The 20,821-nt window shown below is 34.6% G+C and overlaps 3 protein-coding genes and 1 pseudogene across 3 annotated transcripts; 2 read left to right on the top strand and 2 right to left on the bottom strand.

Moving 5' to 3' along the window:
* The first annotated feature begins 2,099 nt into the window (after window positions 1-2,099).
* Window positions 2,100-9,032, top strand: LOC117934425 (annotated as a pseudogene).
* Window positions 9,033-10,745: 1,713 nt separating this feature from the next.
* LOC117904628 (agamous-like MADS-box protein AGL65) lies at window positions 10,746-17,131 on the top strand. The gene is made up of 13 exons (XM_034817322.1): window positions 10,746-11,046; window positions 11,497-11,668; window positions 11,802-11,987; window positions 12,564-12,623; window positions 12,723-12,741; window positions 12,873-12,937; window positions 13,022-13,037; window positions 13,134-13,195; window positions 14,355-14,451; window positions 14,810-14,857; window positions 14,967-15,094; window positions 15,334-15,760; window positions 16,735-17,131. The coding sequence occupies exons 3-13, from the start codon at window positions 11,803-11,805 to the stop codon at window positions 16,753-16,755; spliced, it is 1,128 nt and encodes a 375-aa protein (XP_034673213.1). The 5' UTR covers window positions 10,746-11,046; window positions 11,497-11,668; window position 11,802; the 3' UTR covers window positions 16,756-17,131.
* A 4-nt stretch (window positions 17,132-17,135) lies between these two features.
* Window positions 17,136-18,426, bottom strand: LOC117904629 (chlorophyll a-b binding protein P4, chloroplastic). The gene is given in 5 exon segments (XM_034817323.1): window positions 17,136-17,474; window positions 17,569-17,616; window positions 17,619-17,822; window positions 17,825-17,982; window positions 18,143-18,426. Coding segments are annotated over 5 exon segments (750 nt in total). The 5' UTR covers window positions 18,346-18,426; the 3' UTR covers window positions 17,136-17,337.
* An 845-nt stretch (window positions 18,427-19,271) lies between these two features.
* On the bottom strand, window positions 19,272-20,789 carry LOC117934385 (expansin-A1-like). The gene is made up of 4 exons (XM_034856038.1): window positions 20,731-20,789; window positions 20,507-20,637; window positions 20,089-20,401; window positions 19,272-19,959 (listed from the first exon to the last, which is right to left on the bottom strand). The coding sequence occupies exons 2-4, from the start codon at window positions 20,631-20,633 to the stop codon at window positions 19,653-19,655; spliced, it is 747 nt and encodes a 248-aa protein (XP_034711929.1). The 5' UTR covers window positions 20,634-20,637; window positions 20,731-20,789; the 3' UTR covers window positions 19,272-19,652.
* Window positions 20,790-20,821: the final 32 nt, after the last annotated feature.

Raw genomic sequence — 20,821 nt, 5'->3', positions numbered from 1 at the left:
TGTTCAAAAAGTTATTAAAATAAGGAAGAAAAAAGATTAAAAAAAATTTAACTTTTTATTTTATAATAGTAAAAAAAACTTTAAGATACTTTTTAGTATAAAAGAAAAGAAAATAGTGAATATATTTATTTTAAATAATGTTTTAATCATTAAATTATTTACTTCTAAAAAGTAAAAGATAATTTTTATTTATTTAAATTAACGTTTGTTTAGAAAGTATTTTCCAAAATAGTCTTTGAATCATTAATATAATTTTTGTATATTTATAATTTTAAAATAAAAAAACAATGTTGATTTTTCAATTATTTATAAAAAAAATATTTAAAAAACAATGAAAGATTCAAAAATGGTTAAATAAGAGAATTTGATGGTAGTGGCATCTGAAGAGTGACAAAATAAAAACAAAAATGAGTTAAAAGAGTATTTTTGTCAATTACTATCTCATATCCTTGTAATCAATTGTGGGTAATAGGAGGATTTTAACTCAATTATCAATTATCAAGTAAGCCAAAAACACAATTCTCCATATTTTGTTTGAATTTGGGTAGCTCATTTGAATTGTTTTGAGGTTAAATCAAATAAAAACCATTGAAAACATGGTTGGGTCATCTACTCTTTAATTAAGACAGTTTACATGAGTCGGCCAACACAAAGTACAAGCATTATCATTATGTTCGATTTATGAAAATTTTGAATAAAAAAATAAGAAAAAAATAAATACAAAAGGAAAACTAGAAAATAAAAATAAAAATTTAAAGTTAAAAAATATTTTTATATACTTTTTCAAATTCATTTAACACATTTTTTTTCTTTTTTTCTTTAAATTATTTTAAAGTACACACAATTTTAATCATAATTTTTTATATATATTTTTTTTTGTGTATATGACGCGTTTTAAAATTGTAAAAGCCTCTTTTGAGTCAGGAACAGATAATATTTACATAATTTGGTGCAAGTTGTTACAAATGATATTAGAATCAATCTTTGACCTTAGTGTGGGTGTTTGTTTAGCCTCATATGAGGTGTTTGTTTGTATGATCTTATAATCTCGTAGGACATAACAAAGACATTGTATTTACATAAAATGTATTTATTTTACATTGAACATATGAGAAAATTCCTAAAGGACATTGTATTTATACGAAAGGTGTTTGTAATATCTTACATTGGATAAATGAGAGAGTTCCTAATACTATATATATATATATATATATAGGTTTCTTGATTTATTTATTAATATATAATTTATTAATTTGAAATGAGTATTGAATCTATCGTATCGAACTTATTATATTTTAAAGTCCAAAAAGAATGGACTTTTGAGATGAAGAAAATATTTTATCTTAGAAGAGTATTATGAATCTATTGTACAATACTTATTATACTTAAAAACCCCAAAACAATAGAGGTTATTAAAAGTTAATACGTAAAAGTTTTATGACAAAAAAAGAAAAGCGACGATAGTAAATTCTAGAAGATAGAAAGACTTTAAAGGAAGAAAATTAATGTCAAGACTTAATATCCTATTAAATAAAAAAAAAGTTTTAAACATGGGGTGATTTCAAAAAATAATTTAATAAAAAAAACTAAAATTCTTAAGAAAAAAAATACTTCATATTGGAGTATGAATCTTTATTTCCTATTTTTACGGACTTCATCGATTATTAATTTATATGATATTGGATCTTTTAGGATTTTTTTTTAAAATTATTATTTTATATATTTAGTGGGGTTGTTAATTCAATACAATGACTTCAGGTGAGATAAATGATTTTATTATTTAAGTAAAATTATTTATTAATTTATTATCAATTATTTATGAAGGTTTTATGGTCGATAAAATTATTTTTTTAATATTTTTTATATTAGGACTATAACTTGGACAGATTAGCTTTAACTATTAACCCGAACCTAACCCAATATTTGGACGGGCTTGGACACCAATTTATGTAACTTGGGTTCGGCTTGGGCTCATTTTTATCTCCGTAATTTAAGTTCGGGTTGGTCTTGCTCCAATGATTCGGGCAACCCGATGTAACCCGAACCCGAATATATATGATTTTTTTTAAAAATTAAATAACAAAATTGTCCCTCCGGCAGATGATCCCGCCGTTCGTTGCTGTGAACCTCTTTCAGTGCAGCTGCCGCCGTTCAATCCGCCACTGCCGTTCAACACTGCCACCACTTTCAAAAGCTTCGATTGTCTCCTTCTTCACATAACTCTGCCTAGCTCCCCTGCAAGAGATTTTAATTTCTCATCTGCAGAAAAAACAGCTTCCATAGTTGTGGTTGTAGGTATGCTTTTAATCTCAAATCTTTATGGTTTCATCTTCATACTTGGATTTTATCTTTATTTTTCATGTAATGTAATTTGTTTTGGATCCTACCCTTTGGTCATCTGTGGTCATGATTTGTTTAGTTATCGACGAATAGGGTTTTCTTCAGTAATTTGGGGCAATTTATGAGAGTGGTGATGCTGAGGCCTGAGAAAATCGAAAATTGATACCTTTGGTTTTCTGGATTTTTTTTTTTTTTTTTGTTAAATAAGAAATTTGGGGTTTTTGTTCTTATCCATGGCTTCTAGCTTGGGACCTTGTGTTCTTGTTTCCAAATTATTCGATTCTGTTTTCTACTCTGCTTGAATGTGGCATTTTGTTTATTGAAATTTGAGGGGTTTTTCATGGGTTTTGGTTAAATTATTAGGTTTGTTCCGTGAGGAAGGAATTTCAATTTCATTTCAAAGTTTGCATTTTGAATAATCCTCTCAGTGCATTTTAAATATCACAAAATAGAACCTCTAGACATTTTTATTTTTGCAGTTCACTGTAAAAGGCATGGTATATACTTGCTTTGTGAGCTAAAGATCATAACTTGTGGTACAGAAATTTCATCTGCCTTGGCTGTGCAAATTATACATATCAACAATAATTGTCTTGTATGCTTGGTTCCAATATGAACAGTTTCTGTTTAAAAATAATTTTGAAAATTATATATTTGTGTTCATACATATTAGTGTTTGCTTGTGCAAATTATTTTTTAACTTTTCATATCTGAACCAATTCAATTTAGACATTTACATGTGTAATTCTATTCACTGAGCTTTGTTGAAGCTGAATATATGAACATTTTTGCACTACTCTTATAAATACAATATATGTCTCACTTGTGCAAGTCTATTCTTGGATATATGTCTCAATTATAAATTCATACCCTTGGGTTTTTGGGTTTTTTTTTTTTTTTTGTTTAAATAATTTTGGAATGTATGCCTCTACCCGACCCGGCCTGATCTGCACATAATCAACCTGAATTCAACCTGAGTTTAATAATTTGAGTTTGTGTTAAGCTTGCGTTGGGTGCATGAGGTTGGAAGTCAGGTTGGGTCATGCTTCCGGCTGATGCATTTCAAGTTCGGGTTGGGCTTGGGTTGGCTTTCAACCCGTTCCAACCCACTGAGCTGCAGCCCTAATATATGTATATATTTAAAGTATTTCACACAAAACAACTCGTTTGGATTTTTTTTCATTGTTCAACAACGTCCTTTTGATGAACTGATCAATTCTTCACCCCTGTTTGTGTTTTAGTTCAATCTTCCATTTCCAGGCATCAATTCTGAGTCAGCTTTGAAGGCGAGTTCCTCTCCAACTTTCTCTCTAGAATCTATGCTTTTTGGCCATGATTCCTCGTGTAAAAACCATTCTAGGTTGGGATTTTCATCATAGGTTTTGTATCAGGTTGTTGTGAATCTTGTGATTGGGTTAGGGTTTTCATTCTAGGTTTTTGAATCAGGTTCTCAAATCTGATTTTGCGCAATTCCAAGCTTGCTTAGCTGGAAAAAGTAGCAGTGCCCTTGCAAAAACTGAAAAACTAAGTGAAAAAGCAGGCAACTCAGGGAGCTGAAAGTGAAGGGATCATCAATCCAGTTCCCTTTAAAATCAAGTATATTTGGTGAGTTGTATTACCATTTCTCATTTAAGATACTAAATTTTGTCAATTTCCATTTCTGGCACATGAACTGTGGATGACAAAAAGAGTATCATGTATAAACTAACAATATGGAATATGGACTTCATCCAGGCTCAAATGATAAAACCATATGAAATGCTTGAAAGCAAGCACTTTAATCCTCTTTTCCGAGTCTGTTGTGTTGTAAATTGGAATTATAATAGGTTTATACACAATATTAGAAAAGGGTTAATTTCATTCAAGTCTATTGAGGTTTTGACTTAATATACCTAGCCCACATTGGTTTGAAATTTCATCAAATACCTCCCTTATCCTCTTTCTTTGTTAATTTCACTCACCTCTTCTCTCACTCAAAATAAGAGAGGTATTTGATGAAATTTCAAACCTATGAGGGTTAGGTCTATTTAGCTAAATCTTGAGGAGAGGTGAATGAAATTAACTCTATTAGAAAAATAAGGTCTTATGAAATGAAATAAGAAAAAGAAGAATTGTACCAATGATTAGAGGAATAGTTTTCTTGGTGACAATGCTGGATTTTGTAATTTGCAACCAACTTGTAACCGGCATTAAGAATATAGAATAAGATGGTGTGGGGCCCATTGTTATGTTGTATTTTTAGATTTAGATCGGTCATGTATTTCAAGCTGGAAGTTGTGTTTGTGCCTGAGTACAAATCTGTCCATGACCAGATTTTGTTTTAGTTCTCTTGGTTTACTATAAAAGGTCAATATAATATTTGTAGCAGTAAGTGGTATCTAAAAGTTCAAATCTAGGTATCCCAAGTAATTAACAAAGCTATAATTTTTCATTCAAATCTAGGTACCCCATCTCTGCTTATATTGTGCTATAAATATTATATATGGAGGGTTATGCAGGTGAAAATTTTGTGAAAAACCTCAATAAAGAGGAGATGTTGTTGAAATTTCAGTAGAATTTATTATTTTAAATTTCTTATAGTATTTTTAATTTTAATAATACAAAAGTTATGTACTTATGATATCATAATGACATCACAATTCAATAGCAATTCAATCACTTGCCCCACCGTTGAGCAGTGAACTGTTAACTTTTCTAATTCAATAATCGATACAGTTCTGAAAACATTGCTTAGCAGTATAGTTGGGTAAATATTTACATGGTGGACCGAAAATGAAAGTATTTGCTGTTCTGACTATCTTGCTTCTATTTTGCTTTTCAACCCTAACCATACCAAGCATCTGCAGATTTTCCACTTGCAGAGTTGTCTTTTAGTTTGATTCACATATCTGGGTTTTTCTGGGGATATGAAAGTTTGTTAAGTATTAATCCATTTCTTTGACTTTTTCTGGAATTGAGATTGTGTGCTTTGTCTGTTTTCTTTTGATTTATGGCTTCTGTATTCTTTTTGTTTTGATCATTCTTGGTTTCCCAATGAACAGTGATTCAAATTTATTTTTGGATAATTGGATACTTTAACCTTTTTTAATGATGTTTTGCCCTTTGATGTGTTTTTTTTGTTGTAGAAAAAGATAATTCTTGGAAATCAAATCCCCAAGTTACTGAAAGTGAGAAGATAGCATTGGGGACCCATAACAGTTGAGAACAAGTGAGTTTTCGGTGCACCCAGATAGTAAGAATCACGGGGTTCTGATAGAATTGTGGTTCTCAATGACTATAAGTCAGACCAGAAATGTTGGTCTTCCATTGATGAAACTTGTGAGATGGAAAGGAGTACCCATATTGCAGCAACTGCATTTGGAAGAGCAGCTGCTTCGAACCTCATCCGAGAATTGGTGCATCATAAATGATGGGACAAATGATCCTACTATTGTCATGGGCATCTCAGGGTAAATTAATTCTTGTATTTCTGTATATACTAGGTGTTTGTTTGCACTAATGGAAAATGAGTTCAACCCTTTTATTTTCCTCAGCATTTGAAGGTAAAATACACCTCTAGGATGGGCCATGATAACAAATGATAGTCACAAGATTGGAGGAACTTTTTCATTAAATTCTAAATTGCTTTTCTTGATAGTAACAAGATTTGAAGGAACCTTTTTCATGAAAAACTAAATGCCTATTTTTAAATGGTGACACAAAGATATCCACAACAGTGTCATTTGAAATGACTGACAACACAGCACAGTGATCCAATTTCTGTGGCATTTTTTAGAGGTTGTCTTAACTATTTGTCTTCAATATCAGTGGGAATCTCTTGCTTCAGGTTCACTTTTACTAGTTATGAAGTTGGATTAGTTCCAAGAAATTACATAGGTTTTGTAATTTTAATGAGATTCAATTATGCGATGAATCCCCTTGGGCTCATTCTAAACACCCATCAAATTGTGGACAGATTCAAGAGAGTTTTTGCTTCAAGCTTTGGGACTCCTCTAGACTCTCTTTGAGGATACCATTGTGGGGAATATCTACAGATTTTAGTGTTTGTGTTTTGTGTCTTTTCTTTTTCATAAACTGTGTTTTGTCTGTTGATTAAAGTTGGATTGGATGGCTTGATCCACACCAACAGGAAACCTGCCCAACTTCTTAAACTGGACTCGGTGTTAAATGATCGGATTCCTGTCATCAGAAGGTATACTGGGGGAGTACTGTTGTCGTTGATTGTGGAACAGTTTTTGTCACTTTTATATGCAATAAGGATGCTGTTCCTGGCTTACAACCATATCCTCAACCAATCATGTCTTGGAGCAGCCTACTGTATGCTCTAGTGTTTAGAGGATTTGGTGATTTCAGTCTTCGTGAGAATGGTACATGAACTAAACCCTATGTATGATAATAATATCTCCATTTTGAGATGATTACAGACTATCATTACCTTCTTGCAATTTTCTTCTGATATTTGTTGAGGCCTGTTATTTTGAATTGTATAATTGGTAATGCTTTTTATTTGAACATACTTGTTTGAGCCTATATAACTGAAAGTTCTCTACATATATTAGGTTGGGCCTTTAGTAGGTTGTTTAAATGGTTGCTACCAGCATTCTGAATTGATTTTATGTCTTGCTAGTTTGTTCAATAGTATCATTTCCCTTTGACGATGCTTATGAATTTGATTAAGTTGAAAGCATTTTTTTTTTCACCAAAGTAATCTCTTTAATGTGTCCTTTTGTTACACATAACAATAATTCCATTTTAGCTTCTCAAAATGCATACCAAAGAAAAGAAAAGACATCATAAGGAAAAAAAAAGAAAAAGGAAAAAAAGAAAATAAAATAACTGAAAAGATCCTGTTAGATTTTGTTGGGCCCTTGTTCTTTGCTGCTATTGTTTTTCATACCATGCATTTAAATGGCAAAGTATTTCCTGATTTACTGTGCTTATAAATGTTTTGCACCCTAGTGTCTCTCTATCTATCTTACGTCTATGACTCTATGCTACTTTGAATTTCTTTTCTCTTTCTCCTTCCTATTTTTCAGTTATCATTTTTGAACTTATGCTATTTTTATTACTTGTTATGTGATTCTTGTCGGTAGGATTGCAGTATGCATGCATAACTCTTATCCCTATTCCATTTTGTCTTCCAGTTTCTAGTGTGACGGCAGGATTTTTTATTGAGAAAGTAAGCATGCTCTAAAAGTATATTTTTCCCTCTGGTTTTTAGATTATGTATTTGGTAACCATAAATTTGGTGGGAATGCACAATCCATCACAAAAAACCGGTGGATCCACCACACATCTTTTTTGTGGACTACGAGGCCAGGAACATGGCTTACCTGAAACTTCCAGCAAGGGCTCCTGAATATCGAGTGGTATGCTAATAATGACTCCAACTAATCGTTATTTCTCCTTTTCTTTTCTAGCATTTTCATACTGATTTATATTGAATTAAAATAGAGATTCTTCTCCTACCATTTTCATACTGCTTTATATTGAATTAAAATAGAGATTCTTCAACAATAAAAGAACACCCAAGAAAAAACATAGAAATACCATGATGGTGAAGAAACATTCTAAATGCATCCAATATTGACATTGGCAGTTTGGCCCTTAGTATTTTTTTTTTTTTTTTTAAATTTGTATTATTATTTTAAGGATGATGTTCCTTATTTAGCATGGAGCTTGCATTTATCTCATTTTTTGCTTGTCACCCTTGTGATTTCATGCAAACACACAATAAAGCTGGTTGTCTTTTATAGAGTCAGGGGCTACCTGATGTTTCTAATGGAATGGAGTTGTCCTTATCACAGGGCTTCCTTTTAATGCTATTTTAGAGAGGCAATGAGAAAAGGAAAAAAATAGACAGAAAATTTGCATTCATCTTTAGAACAAGTGAAGTTGTACATAACACTACCATTTGTGCAGTGAATTTGCAACTCTAAGCATTTTTGCTCTGAGTGTCACATCAAGTTCAGCGAAGGTAACTCCTTCCTTTTGCATATAGGCATCTGATGTCTGCTGCTGATGACTAACATTTTCCTAAGTGCTGTGGCATGGGTCAATCATTATCTTTCTAATAGGCAAAGGTCTTTTTAATCTCCCACAAGATCAAGAAATCAAACCTTCCAATAAAGAAAAGAAAAGCCCTTTTTTAATCTCTGCATCGTTTGTGCACTAAGCTACTCTGCTAATAGGTATGCCACATACTATTCTGTTTAGGCAAGGGACCATTTGGAATTCATTTGCCGCATGAAGGACTATATGCCAAGGTCGGTTTTTGTTGATAGAACCATTAAGGCGGTTGAAACCCATTTTTCAGTGAGACCCGTAGAATTGGAGGCAGTGGAGACTAACTTGAATTCAAAATTTCCTCACTCCACCAAGCTACTGACGGAGCAGGAATTGGAGGCAGCCGCATTTGAATCTCATTTCGAGAAAGCTCTCTCCCATTCACTATAACAAGTGATTTTTTAATTTTTTTGGCAATCATAATTATTCAACTCCTGGCATGAGATGTTATTCAATGCTGTGGCTTATTTCCCATTTTACATGGAAGGTCTCTACCCCAGGGATGTTTATTTGAACTTTACAAACTTAGAAGATGTAAAATTGGAACACTCTTAACTCATGGGAGATTTCCTTATAAGTTCACAATAATGAATTCTTCCGAATAAAGTCTTTGATGGTTTCCATTTTGGTTTGTTTATGTGGAGCTGCTTCAATGACCACCAGTATATTCATTTTACAGGGGACTCCAGATTTGTGAATGTGATCAATGAATCAGCATTGAGTGGCCAAGAAAAATAAAATACTGCCAAATGTTTTTTTCTTAACCAACGAACATGAAACTCCCACAGTTTTGGTGCTGGGTGGTTACTACTTACTACTAAACTACCCTGCAATATTCCATGGCCTGTTTGCTGGCACCAGCATAACTCAGATGGTGTCAATGACTCTTAATGTGGCATTTGCTATCCTTTTTCCCCTGTCAGCGTTCAAGGTTCCCAACTATTTCTCTCAAAAATTAAATTTTATTATATACTTTTGACCTTCGAGATTGTACATGCTATATATATATTTCTTATTTTACTTTTTGTTAAATTTTGATGATCATACCATCGGAAAATTAGTGAAGGATGAAATAATTTCTAAATTTGTAAATCTAATTCCTCGCATGTTTAAACTTGAAAAGTAATTCATTTTTAATATAAATGTTTTTTAATATTTTGATTATTAAAAAAAATGAGTTTTAATTCACTAATTTAAAAAAATATAAAAAAAAGGAACCTCAATTTTATATTTCAATTTTATTTTCATCTATTTAAAAATATTTTAAAATACATGTTTTATAAGTCACATATTTATTTTCCAAAATGACATTTTATTTGTTATGATAATAACAACAATTGGCGACTTTTTTTTAATAGATAAAATAAGAAATTGAAAAATGCAATTAAATTTAAAGTGAAAGCTAAAAATATAAAAATAAAATATTAATTTTTACTTTGTTAAATGATACTAATAGAGAATATAGATATCAAAAAAAGAATTGAAAATACAATGAAAGTCAATAATTTATTTGTTTTTAAGTATTTAGTTTTAATTATATTTTTAATTCTAAATTTTTCTTATTTTATTATTGATGTTAACTAATAAATTTTTATTCAATTTTTTTTTTTTTAAAAAGAGAGAGAAGATGAGTATATTTATATAAAGTAACATTTAAAATCATTATTAATAAAGAAATCATAAAGATTTTAGAGATAATTTTTTCAAAAATGATTTGTATGTAATATTATATAATAAAAAATGATAACATATTTATTTGTAAAATGTATTTATCAAATTAAAATAATAAATTAATTTTTTGATAATTTTATTTAATAGTATCAAATAAAATGGTATTTTAGAAAATAAATATCTTACTTATGAAAAAGGTATATATTTTTAAATATTTTTAAATAAACGAAAATAAAATTAATTTATAAAAATTGACGTTCTTTTTTCTATATTTCCTTTTAAATTAGTGAATCAAAACCATTTTTTTTTTATTGATTATTTACATAGATGTTTTAAAAGAAGAATGTTATTTTTATAAGAAAATAATGAAGATATTTTTATTAAAAAGGGGCTCGGAAAAGATAGAAGACTGAATTTATAAATTGAGAGTAAAAAGATTTTTCTTGAATTTTTTATATATACAATTTCACAATTAATTTAAATATAATATTTGGAACTTGTTTTTTAACTAATAAATAATTTTAAGAAATTGGTATTTTATTGAATAGGCTGATGTATCATAAGATCATATTTTACAATTATTACTGAAGAAATATATCAAAGAAAGAAAGCATAATAAAAAGCTAAAGTTCCAGTAGTGCCCCTGAGCCGAAGACCAAGGGACGGGGATCGGAAGAGCAGTGAGAGTGTGAATTGGGGTGGGGTGAGGAGGAATGGATCATCAGAATCATGATTCATGGTTGATCGCCTAGAGAGAAGGAGGTTTCTTGGTGGAGGACCTCTCTACAATCCTCAGCCCAAGGTTCCTACCTCATTCACAAAGCCCACCGTCCATTTCCCCTTTCTCTCTCTTGGAAACTTCGTATTTTGTTTTGTATTGTTGGTGGTTGATTTGGGAATTTTTGCGACACATCCCGATTCTCCAGCTCCTTTTATCCTCCGAAATTACAGCTTGGCCCGTCGTCCTATGTACGCTTTCTGTTTCTCCCTCCATCTCTACCATTTCTCGCCTTTCTTTTTTAATCTCGTTTTCTTTTTCCGTTGTCTGCAAGTATGTTCTTTTTTCTATGAATTGGTCGTAATTATCCCGGTGATTTTTATGCTTTGCATTGTGTTTTTCTAACTCTTTGATCATTTCCTTTTCTGGGTATGCTTTACATTTTCTTTTTCTCAAGATTCTGTTCTGAATGTTCCGCTGTGTCTTGTTTCCTCGCAAATGAATTAGGGTTTGAGTTTCAAAAAAGGGTTGATTTCTTCAAGTCGGTTTTTTTTTATAAATAATTTTGCTTATTTATAAACTGGGTGCGTTCTCCTTCTGGGTTTTATCAAATTCAGTGGGGTTTTGTGAATTTCAGTTATGCTCGGCGGGATGGTTGTTTTCATGACGAATTGTATTCTATTGTTGTGGTATTGTGGCAGATTTGTATCGTCCATAAGCTGCAGCAAAGTTACCAATTTTCCGATTTCCCGAGGTTTTGTCGCTCCATTCACATTTTTGTGGGCGAGATTTTTTGTCTTGCAACATGGTTTCAATGTGGAGGTGCCTGGAATGAGTGCTTCAATTGCAGAACTTTATTTTTCCAAAATTGAAGTAAGTTGTGGTTGAAACTAAGACATGCCTTTTTAGGTGTTTAAAGTTAAATTCAGTTCCCGCAGCTGGATGGGAAATTTGATGGAATAGTGGGGACATATGAAGTTAAAGGGTTTTGTTTATTGATTTGCAGGATGGGAAGGGTAAAGCTAAAGATAAAGAGATTAGAGAGCACTAGCAATCGCCAAGTGACCTATTCAAAACGTAGGAATGGGATCTTGAAGAAAGCTAGGGAATTATCCATATTATGTGACATTGAAATCATCCTTCTTATGTTTTCTCCAACTGGACGGCCTACATTGTTCCATGGAGCTCGAAGGTATTAATAATTTCCACTTATTAAACCTTTTGTAATCCACATGAAGCATCATATTGATTAGCTTAGGTTGGTTGATGAACGAGGTTCTCAAATGTGAAGAACCTGATCTTTGTATAAAAATTATACAGAAAACAACTTAATTGTATCATATCTAATGCCAAATTCTTGAAAATGACCATAGTTTCGTCTAGAGATGAACTTTAGCAATGTTTCATTATCAAGAGGAAAACACGTAGCTGTACTGTCTAGAGCTGTAAATTGTAATATGTGACATGTTAGTAGATACTAGTTCTCAAATTCCCTGTGCATTGTTCTAGGTTCCAATGTCCAAATATGTGAACTTTCACCTTCAATTGCTTCTTTATTTTCAGCTTTTCAAATATAGTTGAAATTAATTTTCCTATGACAGGAAAAATAAAAACACATTACATTGAATTCCAAGCTGTATGAACTGTAGAGAGATAAGTAATTAATTTATCTAGACTGAGTAAAGAACCCCAAAATTTAAAAAATGCAAGTATAAAATGGAGCATTTTATTGTTGTTTTTAATATATTGTATTGTTCTGCTTCTTCAGCAATATAGAAGAGGTTATTGCAAAGTTCGCTCAATTAACACCACAGGAAAGGGCAAAAAGGTATGGTGAAACTCGTATTTCTAGGGATTCTTTTCATTTACTAGTTTTTGTTAATTGGGACAGAATCACAGGTAATGAATTTTCATTTGATTGGAACAGGAAATTGGAGAGCCTTGAAGTATGTTCGTCTCACAATCTATCATTTCAAATAAGATTTTTGTTTATTTTGTTTTTCATGCATCAGGTAAGGTTGAACCATCATCATTCAATAATTTTACCAATATTTTGGCATTCTATTTGAAAATATAGGCACTGAAGAAGACCTTTAAAAAGTTGGATCATGATGTAAATCTACAGGACTTTTTGGGTGCAAGGTATGTGATTATTTCAGTTTGTTCAATTCTTTTTGAGCAAATCCTTAAAAAGGATCTGAATTGCCCTTTTGATTTTTCTTGCAGCACTCAGACAATTGAGGTGTGCTTCCATGCTAGCATTGCCAATTCCCTAATAATTTAAGACAAGTTACTGTTTGAGTTAATAATACGTTATTTGGTAAATTTCTATGAACAGGAATTGACTAATCAAGCCAGGCTATTGCAAGCTCAACTGACAGAAGTGCATAAGAGACTGAGGTGCATCCTTTGGGCTTATGATTGCTATTGGGTTCTTTTGGTAATTTGGGTCATAACAGTAGCCTGCAATGGCTCTGCAATGAAGTTCACTGCATCATGTTATGTAATTAGGGCACATATTTTTTATGTTGCACTTTTTGAGCTACACATAGTAAGGTTACAGCCATGACGTCTTTAAACAATTTTTTAGTTTGTTTCCTTCTTATTTGGTTATGTAGCTTCAATTCACGGGCCTCCAAACAATGTGACTTTATTTCCTCTCCTCCCTCTCTTTAAATTTTGATATCTTCTACTGTGACATCCTAGGTCAAAGCCCATGTATATATTTGTTTGGGTCTTGCCTATTTGTGGCTAGACACTGCATCTAAAGGATCATGATTCATTGTCAGTTAGACTGAAGTTATCTTAAAATCCTTATTATTAGTTTTGTAAGATTAAGCTACTATAGTTTACAATTCAGATAAAGATAGAATCAGGAAAAAATTTGCCTTTTCTTAGGTGTTAGAATTACTCACTCTCATTCATTATTGTCTTGTTGATGTCCCATATATTGTTATCTCCATCTTTAGAATCTACTCAATTCTGTTTCTGTGATTGAGAAGATTTGAGTTGACATTCTTTGATTGGGTTCAGCTGAGTAAACATGAAACCTTCTGATTAAGTGGTGAACTGTTAGGTTGGGCGTTTAGACTTTGGTAGTGTAAATCTTAAAAACAAATTCTTGGCTGCTGAATGAAGGTTTTTGAGAGAACAATGTTTGTTATGGTACTCTGTAGTGAAAAAGAAAAAGCTAGTATGTTTTTGTAGGAGATGATTAGGATGTGAAGGACCTTATGCCCTTCCTTGCATACTGCTTTGGTAGTGTACCATTACTCATTTGTTCTATTTTTAGACTTAGTGTTTTGTTTCCAAGTTCTGAAGGACCTTATGCCCTTCCTTACATAATGCTTTAATAAAAGAATATTTCTTGTTAGAAAAATGACCCTAAATTTTTGTGCTTCAATTTCTAATATAGCTGTCTTTTGTATGGGTTTATATTCTCTTTTACCTAGTTGTACTGTTATCTTCCTTTTTATATCTGATATGATAAATGCATTAGTAAGAACTTCGCATGTTGATTGCCATTGTACATTGATTTCACTCTTCTGACTTCCCTCAGCTATTGGAGCAATCCAGATAAGGTCGATAGTACAGAACATCTTAGGCAGATGGAAGACTCGCTTAGGGAATCACTTAACCGAATCCATGTACACAAGGTATGATATTTATTCATATAATCTGAGTGATACGACAGAAAGTTTGCCAGTTTCATTGTAATTGCTGGCATATGCTTTTTTCTCTGTAATTTACATTTTTGCCAACTTGTATATATGGTTAGTATTGGAAGTTTCAAGATAAAGAAACATAGATAATACTTGTACTTCATTACTTAATTGTGTTTTAGTAAATATTAGTGATCATAGATTTGTATGGCCACAGCTAAACATTGCTGCACGGACACATGCTAAGTGCTGTTAAAACTTCTAATTGATCTTTGTGCCCCAAAAGATCTTTTCAAATAACAAACTAAGAAATAATATCAATATACTAACACTAGTAACTTGCCCTTGGCAGGAAAATTATGGAAAGCACCAACTTATGTCTCTAGAATGCGCTAGCCAGGTAACAAATTGTGCATCTCTCTCTCTCTCTCTCTCTCTCTCTCTGACACACACATGCACACACATACACATTGGGGTGTGTGTTTTAATCTATGAATTTTGCTTCACAGTTCCAGAATGGTATGCATTTACCTTTGATAATGGATGGTGTGCAAGAAGCCCAACCCCTTTCATGGCTTCCTAATAATGAGAATCAACATTTGATATTACCTGAGGAGCCAAGCTATTTACCTCAGAGGTGAGTGGATTTATTTAGCTTTAGTCCTGTATCCTAAACTTTGTCTTGCTTTAATGCATCACTGCTTATGCAAATATCGCGGAAATGATTTGCTGTTTCCTCAAATATTTATTGCTGACATGTTAATTCATAATTGTGGTTCCAAGGTCCAGGACAATAATCAACTTAGTCATGTCTATTTTGATATTTCTTCCAACTTGCAAAAAGATGACATTTGATGATTGTTCTTTTGTCTACAGGGATATGGAGTGCTCAGCAGATGCCTCCATTCCTGGCTATTCTGGTTACTATAGCACTGGCAAACAAACAGAGATTGGTAATTCAGGGCAGGTTGATGAACAGGGGCAGGAAGGTGCTGCCTTGAACCAGTTAGGTGGGAATTCAAATTTGAGACTGCAGCTCAGTGAGCAATATTTATACTCCCCATTTGGTAATCTGAATTTACCTGACGAGAAGAAATTGAAGCCTGAAATGGAGATGAACTTACAAGGAAATCCTGTGGATTATCAAGTAAATGGCAATTTTGAAATCCCTGCACCAATATATGACAACAGACAGCATACTTGGGTTTCTGCTTCTGGGCCTTGTTCCATTGCCATGTTCGATGAGAACTCATTCTCCCAGGGGAACGTTCCTCCCATTGTGCATTCCGCTTTTCCTGACTCAGTAAGATTTCAAGATAATTGGTTGGTTTGTATTTTTTTTGTGTTCTTTTACTCCATATGATGAACTGATTCAACTTTTCCATAATGCAGCACTAAGATTTCCCAATAATAGAAGGGATACTATTCTTCATTTTCCATCTGCCTCATGCATTGGCTTCTCTTTCAATATAGTGACCTTTCTAGCAACCATGATGATATTGCATTTCTTTTTTATGATTATGGTTGTCACTTTTCTTCTTGATGATCATGGTAGCCAGTGATTAAAATTTTGAACTATTTAGTTGCTTGCCTATTTTAACCATCACAACTATGTGTCAATATTTGCATATGCTGCTATCATACCTGATTGAGGCATAGGCAGCTTGTCCATATTTTATTCAATATTCATGTGATCATGCTCAATTCTGTAGATGGTCCTTGTTTTATCTTAAGGTCAAAGTGAGAGGTGAATTTTTGAACCACTTACTAGTCAGAATGAGCTACACGAATCAAATTGGATGACCTTTTACTCATGAAAATTCTAAGCCTCTTTTATTGTTGAAGTCTGGAGAAGGGGGGGTTTGGGGTTATGGATTAAGAAACACTGTATTCTGTTATGAATTGAGCCATACTCCAGCTGGGATTTTTCCAGTTGGTGTTGGTTGAAATTTTGGGTACCTTTCTCTTGTTTACAATGATTTGCATATTCTCCTAAACCAAAAAACATAAAGGCCTATGGTCTGTAGCTTTCATGTACATTATGGGGAAATCAGGCTTCATGTTGTAATATGGTGGAAGAGTTTACATCTTGCTGTGTGATATATTTTCAAATATGCAAGTTATTGTCAATGGTCATGCATGATCTGATCAAGAACAACCCAATAGCCCAATTTATTCATCTGATTTATGTATCTACTTCCTTCACTGAATTCTGATTATCAGTGCCAGTTTCCTGAGTCTGCATTTCTGTTTTTTGATCTTATTATTTTCTCGCAGCAACAAAACTCACTCTCATGAGTCACATCTCTGTTCAACTAGTGACAGAGGATGGGAGCTGAATGAGGCGTCAATTGACAGCTTAGTATAAAACTTAAATCAGATTGCTGTTGTTGATGCTGAAATAACAGTCAGCACTTTGCTGATGAATTTTGGGATACACACAGAGCACTCTGGGAGAGGCGCTTCCACCCCCTTGGTGATATTGGCTACCAAATATGTTGGTCATATGGTATAATACATGTACAACTACGGGTTCATTGTGTAATTACATTTTCTTTTTCTTGAAGTCACTTGTAATATTGAGGTGTCCCCCTTCACTAATTTTTTAGCAACCCGAGTTGTAAATTGGTCTTTTATAGAAAATGAAAGCAATGCCCACATCTATTAGTTTAAATGAATGCCTCAGAACACTGTTGATTTCCATTCGATGATGATAGTGGAAGTAACATAAATGATTAAAAACAGTAATGCCATTTTAGTTCCCCTGTACATTGAAGGTTTCTTTGTTCCATATTGAAGCTCGACTCTCACTGAAAAACCTTTCAAACTCATGGTTACAAAGAGGAATAGAACAGGTTCTTCGTCTCAACTGGAATGGATTTAGAAGCCCCTCAGTGTTTGGATGATGGTGTTGTGCCATGGGTCTGAGATGTGCTGCAAGAGGTTGTCAAATGGCCCTTTTCCAGTCACGTTGTGTTGAACAATAAACCCCAGGAATGCCAACATTGCTAATCTCCCTGAGAAATGGATATTCACTCAAGATTAGCACAATTCTATAAAACAAAGTAATAGTTCTGAGCAGGGTTGTTAGAGCAATTTTTTTTTTTTTACCGTTAGCAAGTTCCTTTTCCTTGGCCTCCTCAGTTGGTGCAAAGTTCAGGGGTTGAAAATACCACCGGGGTAACCCACCTCATTGGGAGGTAAGCTGTAGTTCTTGAAAATGGGGTCCTGGTTCACACTTCCTGGGTTCTTGATGTCCTGCCACCTTCTGATCTCGACGTAGTGGAACAAGATGAACTCGATCACAAAGAGGGTGGAAGATGATGCGAAGTACTCCGCTTTCCCTGCATCATACCACTGGGGGCATTGATGATCCCTATCTTTGTAAAAACTTCCGGCAGCAGCATTCCGGCAACCCCTAACATCGCCCATCTACTGTTCACAAGCTCAGCCTGTACGTACCATTTCAAGTTCTCGGGGTCCTCCGCAAGCCCCAGAGGATCAAAACCATTGTCACCAGGAAGACTGCACCCAACCAACAAACATTTGTTTCAGTTGAACTGGTCACAACACCAGGATTCAACAAAGTTTCACACAAATAATGCTTGGTCACTTTGTCAAAAGTTCGGAGTTGCGACTTAAGCAGATAATAGAGATTATAGATTGAGTTGGGTGGCAAATTTACCTTCCATCGAGGTAAGATGGGGAAGATAGGCCGGGCAACCACTCCCCTTTCTTGGCCTCCACCTTGAAGGACCTGTATGACGAAGAGGTCATGGGTTTTACAGATACTTCTCTACCCAGTTTACCGGAGGACCCGAGGAACCTCGATTTGGAGGCGCATGGCCGGAAGACAGCGGCGGAAGCTTGGGTGGTGACGGTGGCCATATTTTCCGACCTGAATTCCGGAGGAGAGACGCCGGTTGTTACTTGTGAGGGATGTGGTTGGGAGTCTGAATAAATGTTTTGTGCATGCATTTGTATTTCATTTCAATGCAGGTTTTGTGGCTCATGTTGGTTTGGTGGATTTTTGGGAGTTGAACGGCTGAGATGTGTTTGCAGGTTTGATCGGCCAATGGGAATAAGTAACCCTTATCCCTTATCTGGATTCCATATCCACAAATCTATTTCTCTGTCCCCGTTGGTTCCAAAAGGATCCGTTGGGTCCATTTTATGCCACCTAGGAAGATTTTTTGAATCGGATGTTATCCCACGTGGAGTACTGGTTATCCAATTACCCTGCTACATGTGGTTGGTCCAGATTACATCTTAGCACAAGATCTTAGAGGGCGAACCATGATCTGGGCTTGGCCTCGGCCTTGGGCTGGGCAGGCTGTTCCATACCCATTTGTTTGAGAGCTCAGCTGGCCCAAAGAAAAGATGGGAGTATTGAGTTTCAGTATGTTAGGACAAGAGCCCAACCACAAATGGGTCAAGACAAGCCTACTTTTCTGTATTACCTAAAAGCCCTCTCATTGGTAATAAAAATAACAAATGTTTGAAACCTTCTCTGATAAGATTAAAAATCAAAAAAAAAAAATTCTTCAGAATTTAAAACATTTGAGGCATGCAGGGCCGGCAGAAGCACAAAAATTCTGCAGGAGTTGTGTGGTTTTCTGACTTTCTCATGAATTCAAGTTTGGTTATGATAGGATGGATCAAATTTTGGAATTTTGAGTGTGATATTCTTGAACATGTTTAAGTATTATATGGAGCTTTTTAAATTGCTATAATTCATAGAAATGTTGCTTCTCTGATTCAACCATGAAAAGGGAGAAATTGGAACTCACAATAACATTGCCCAACACAAAACAGAACTGAAAGGACAAACTCATCCATCATTCAGCAGACTTATTATTGATTAAAGCAAGGCTTCGTGTGAAGGAAAATACAAAACTTTTCTATTAGGAAACTAGAAAGAACAAAGGGGAAATATATGCGATATCTCATTATATAAACTTACTAAGAACTATAGTGGCGGGTGGTAACTGCCCCACCACTGCCCATGTCCGGACTCTCCCTTTTAAAACAAGGGAGACCAGAATCTACACTGAACTAACAGAGCCATTTTCTAAATTAAGCCCCTTTTAACTACTGCAATTGACCCGAACCAAACTTGACTGCTGACCCCTTTGTATCTTTGTCTTGTACTCTTCTTCTACATTTAGGATACACCATTAAGCAAGTTAGGGGCTCTAGGTGAACTGTGACCCACTAAAGGTCTGGCCAAAGGACCAGCCAGCAGGTACAACATTGTTTGAGACCGCGGTTCGCCCATCGCTTAAGGTCACCTTGAAGGAGAGGCTCTGTCCGTTGAGGTAGGAGTTGCTTTGCCAGTTCTGACCCCAGTTCCTAGACATGGGTTGCCAACCTGTTTTTGACCCTTTGATGGAAACACTGTGGACATCACCAGCACCTCCAACGTTGGATATCAGTACTAAGTTGAAGTAAGAATGGCCATTCATGGTGAACCTGATGCCTCCTTTCTTGATGCAGGGTACCCTACGGAAAAACAGGGGAAACAGAGAATTAATGCCGTAACAAACTGAGTAAAACAAACAAAGAGACCCATCTAGGCCACAGCACAAACAAACAAAAAAGGAAAAGGGAAAAAAAATTCCAACTGCATACCTTCTGTAGGAGACTGGAACAATCCCAGCTCTGTACTCTGCAATCCTTTCGAAGACAGGCTGAGAGAGGTCAAAATGTTGTAGGGGAGGGTTGCACCACCCTCCTGCATTGTTTGGGAGGGCATTGTTTGGAGGGCAGAAGTTGGTGGCTGTGACCGTAATAGAGCCAGAACGACACCACCTTGGGTCATTCGCACACCTAATCTCGAAACAAGCACCACAGCTCAACCCACTGTTGAATAAGGCTGTGCTCAAAGCTGCAGTGTTGGTCCCATATCCCTGGCTGTATAAGTTTCCATAACCACAAGCCCCACCTGCATATAAGGGCAACAAATTAGTTATATAGAAAGGTGACTTGGGCACAGAAACATGGGATAGAACCAGACAGGACGCATATGAAGTTGTTTTAATCAACTCACCCATTGTTCCAGAGGCATCACCCCCTCCATAGAAAGTGGCATGAGCATCAGTCCAACCACCTGCATCCCCTTGAACAGATGAGAGCAGAGAGAAAAACCCCACAAGCAGAAACCCAAGAAGAGACATTTTCCTGCATAGAGAAGTGAGTTTTCAGTACAATTAATGTAACTCTCCCCAGCTTCAACAACTTGGAGAAGAGAAAAATAGCTTCATATAGACCAACCTTGAGAGAGAGAAAGAGAGAAAGTGTGAAGAGGAGGATTTGTGGGGAAATGGGCAGGGTGTGGAGGGGTTTATATAGATGGTTGGAAGGG

This window comes from Vitis riparia, chromosome 17, assembly GCF_004353265.1.
Source record: "Vitis riparia cultivar Riparia Gloire de Montpellier isolate 1030 chromosome 17, EGFV_Vit.rip_1.0, whole genome shotgun sequence".
In the NCBI taxonomy this organism is placed as follows: Eukaryota; Viridiplantae; Streptophyta; class Magnoliopsida; order Vitales; family Vitaceae; genus Vitis; species Vitis riparia.
Note: the sequence above shows the minus strand (reverse complement) of the source record. Positions and strands in the feature narration are given on the sequence as shown.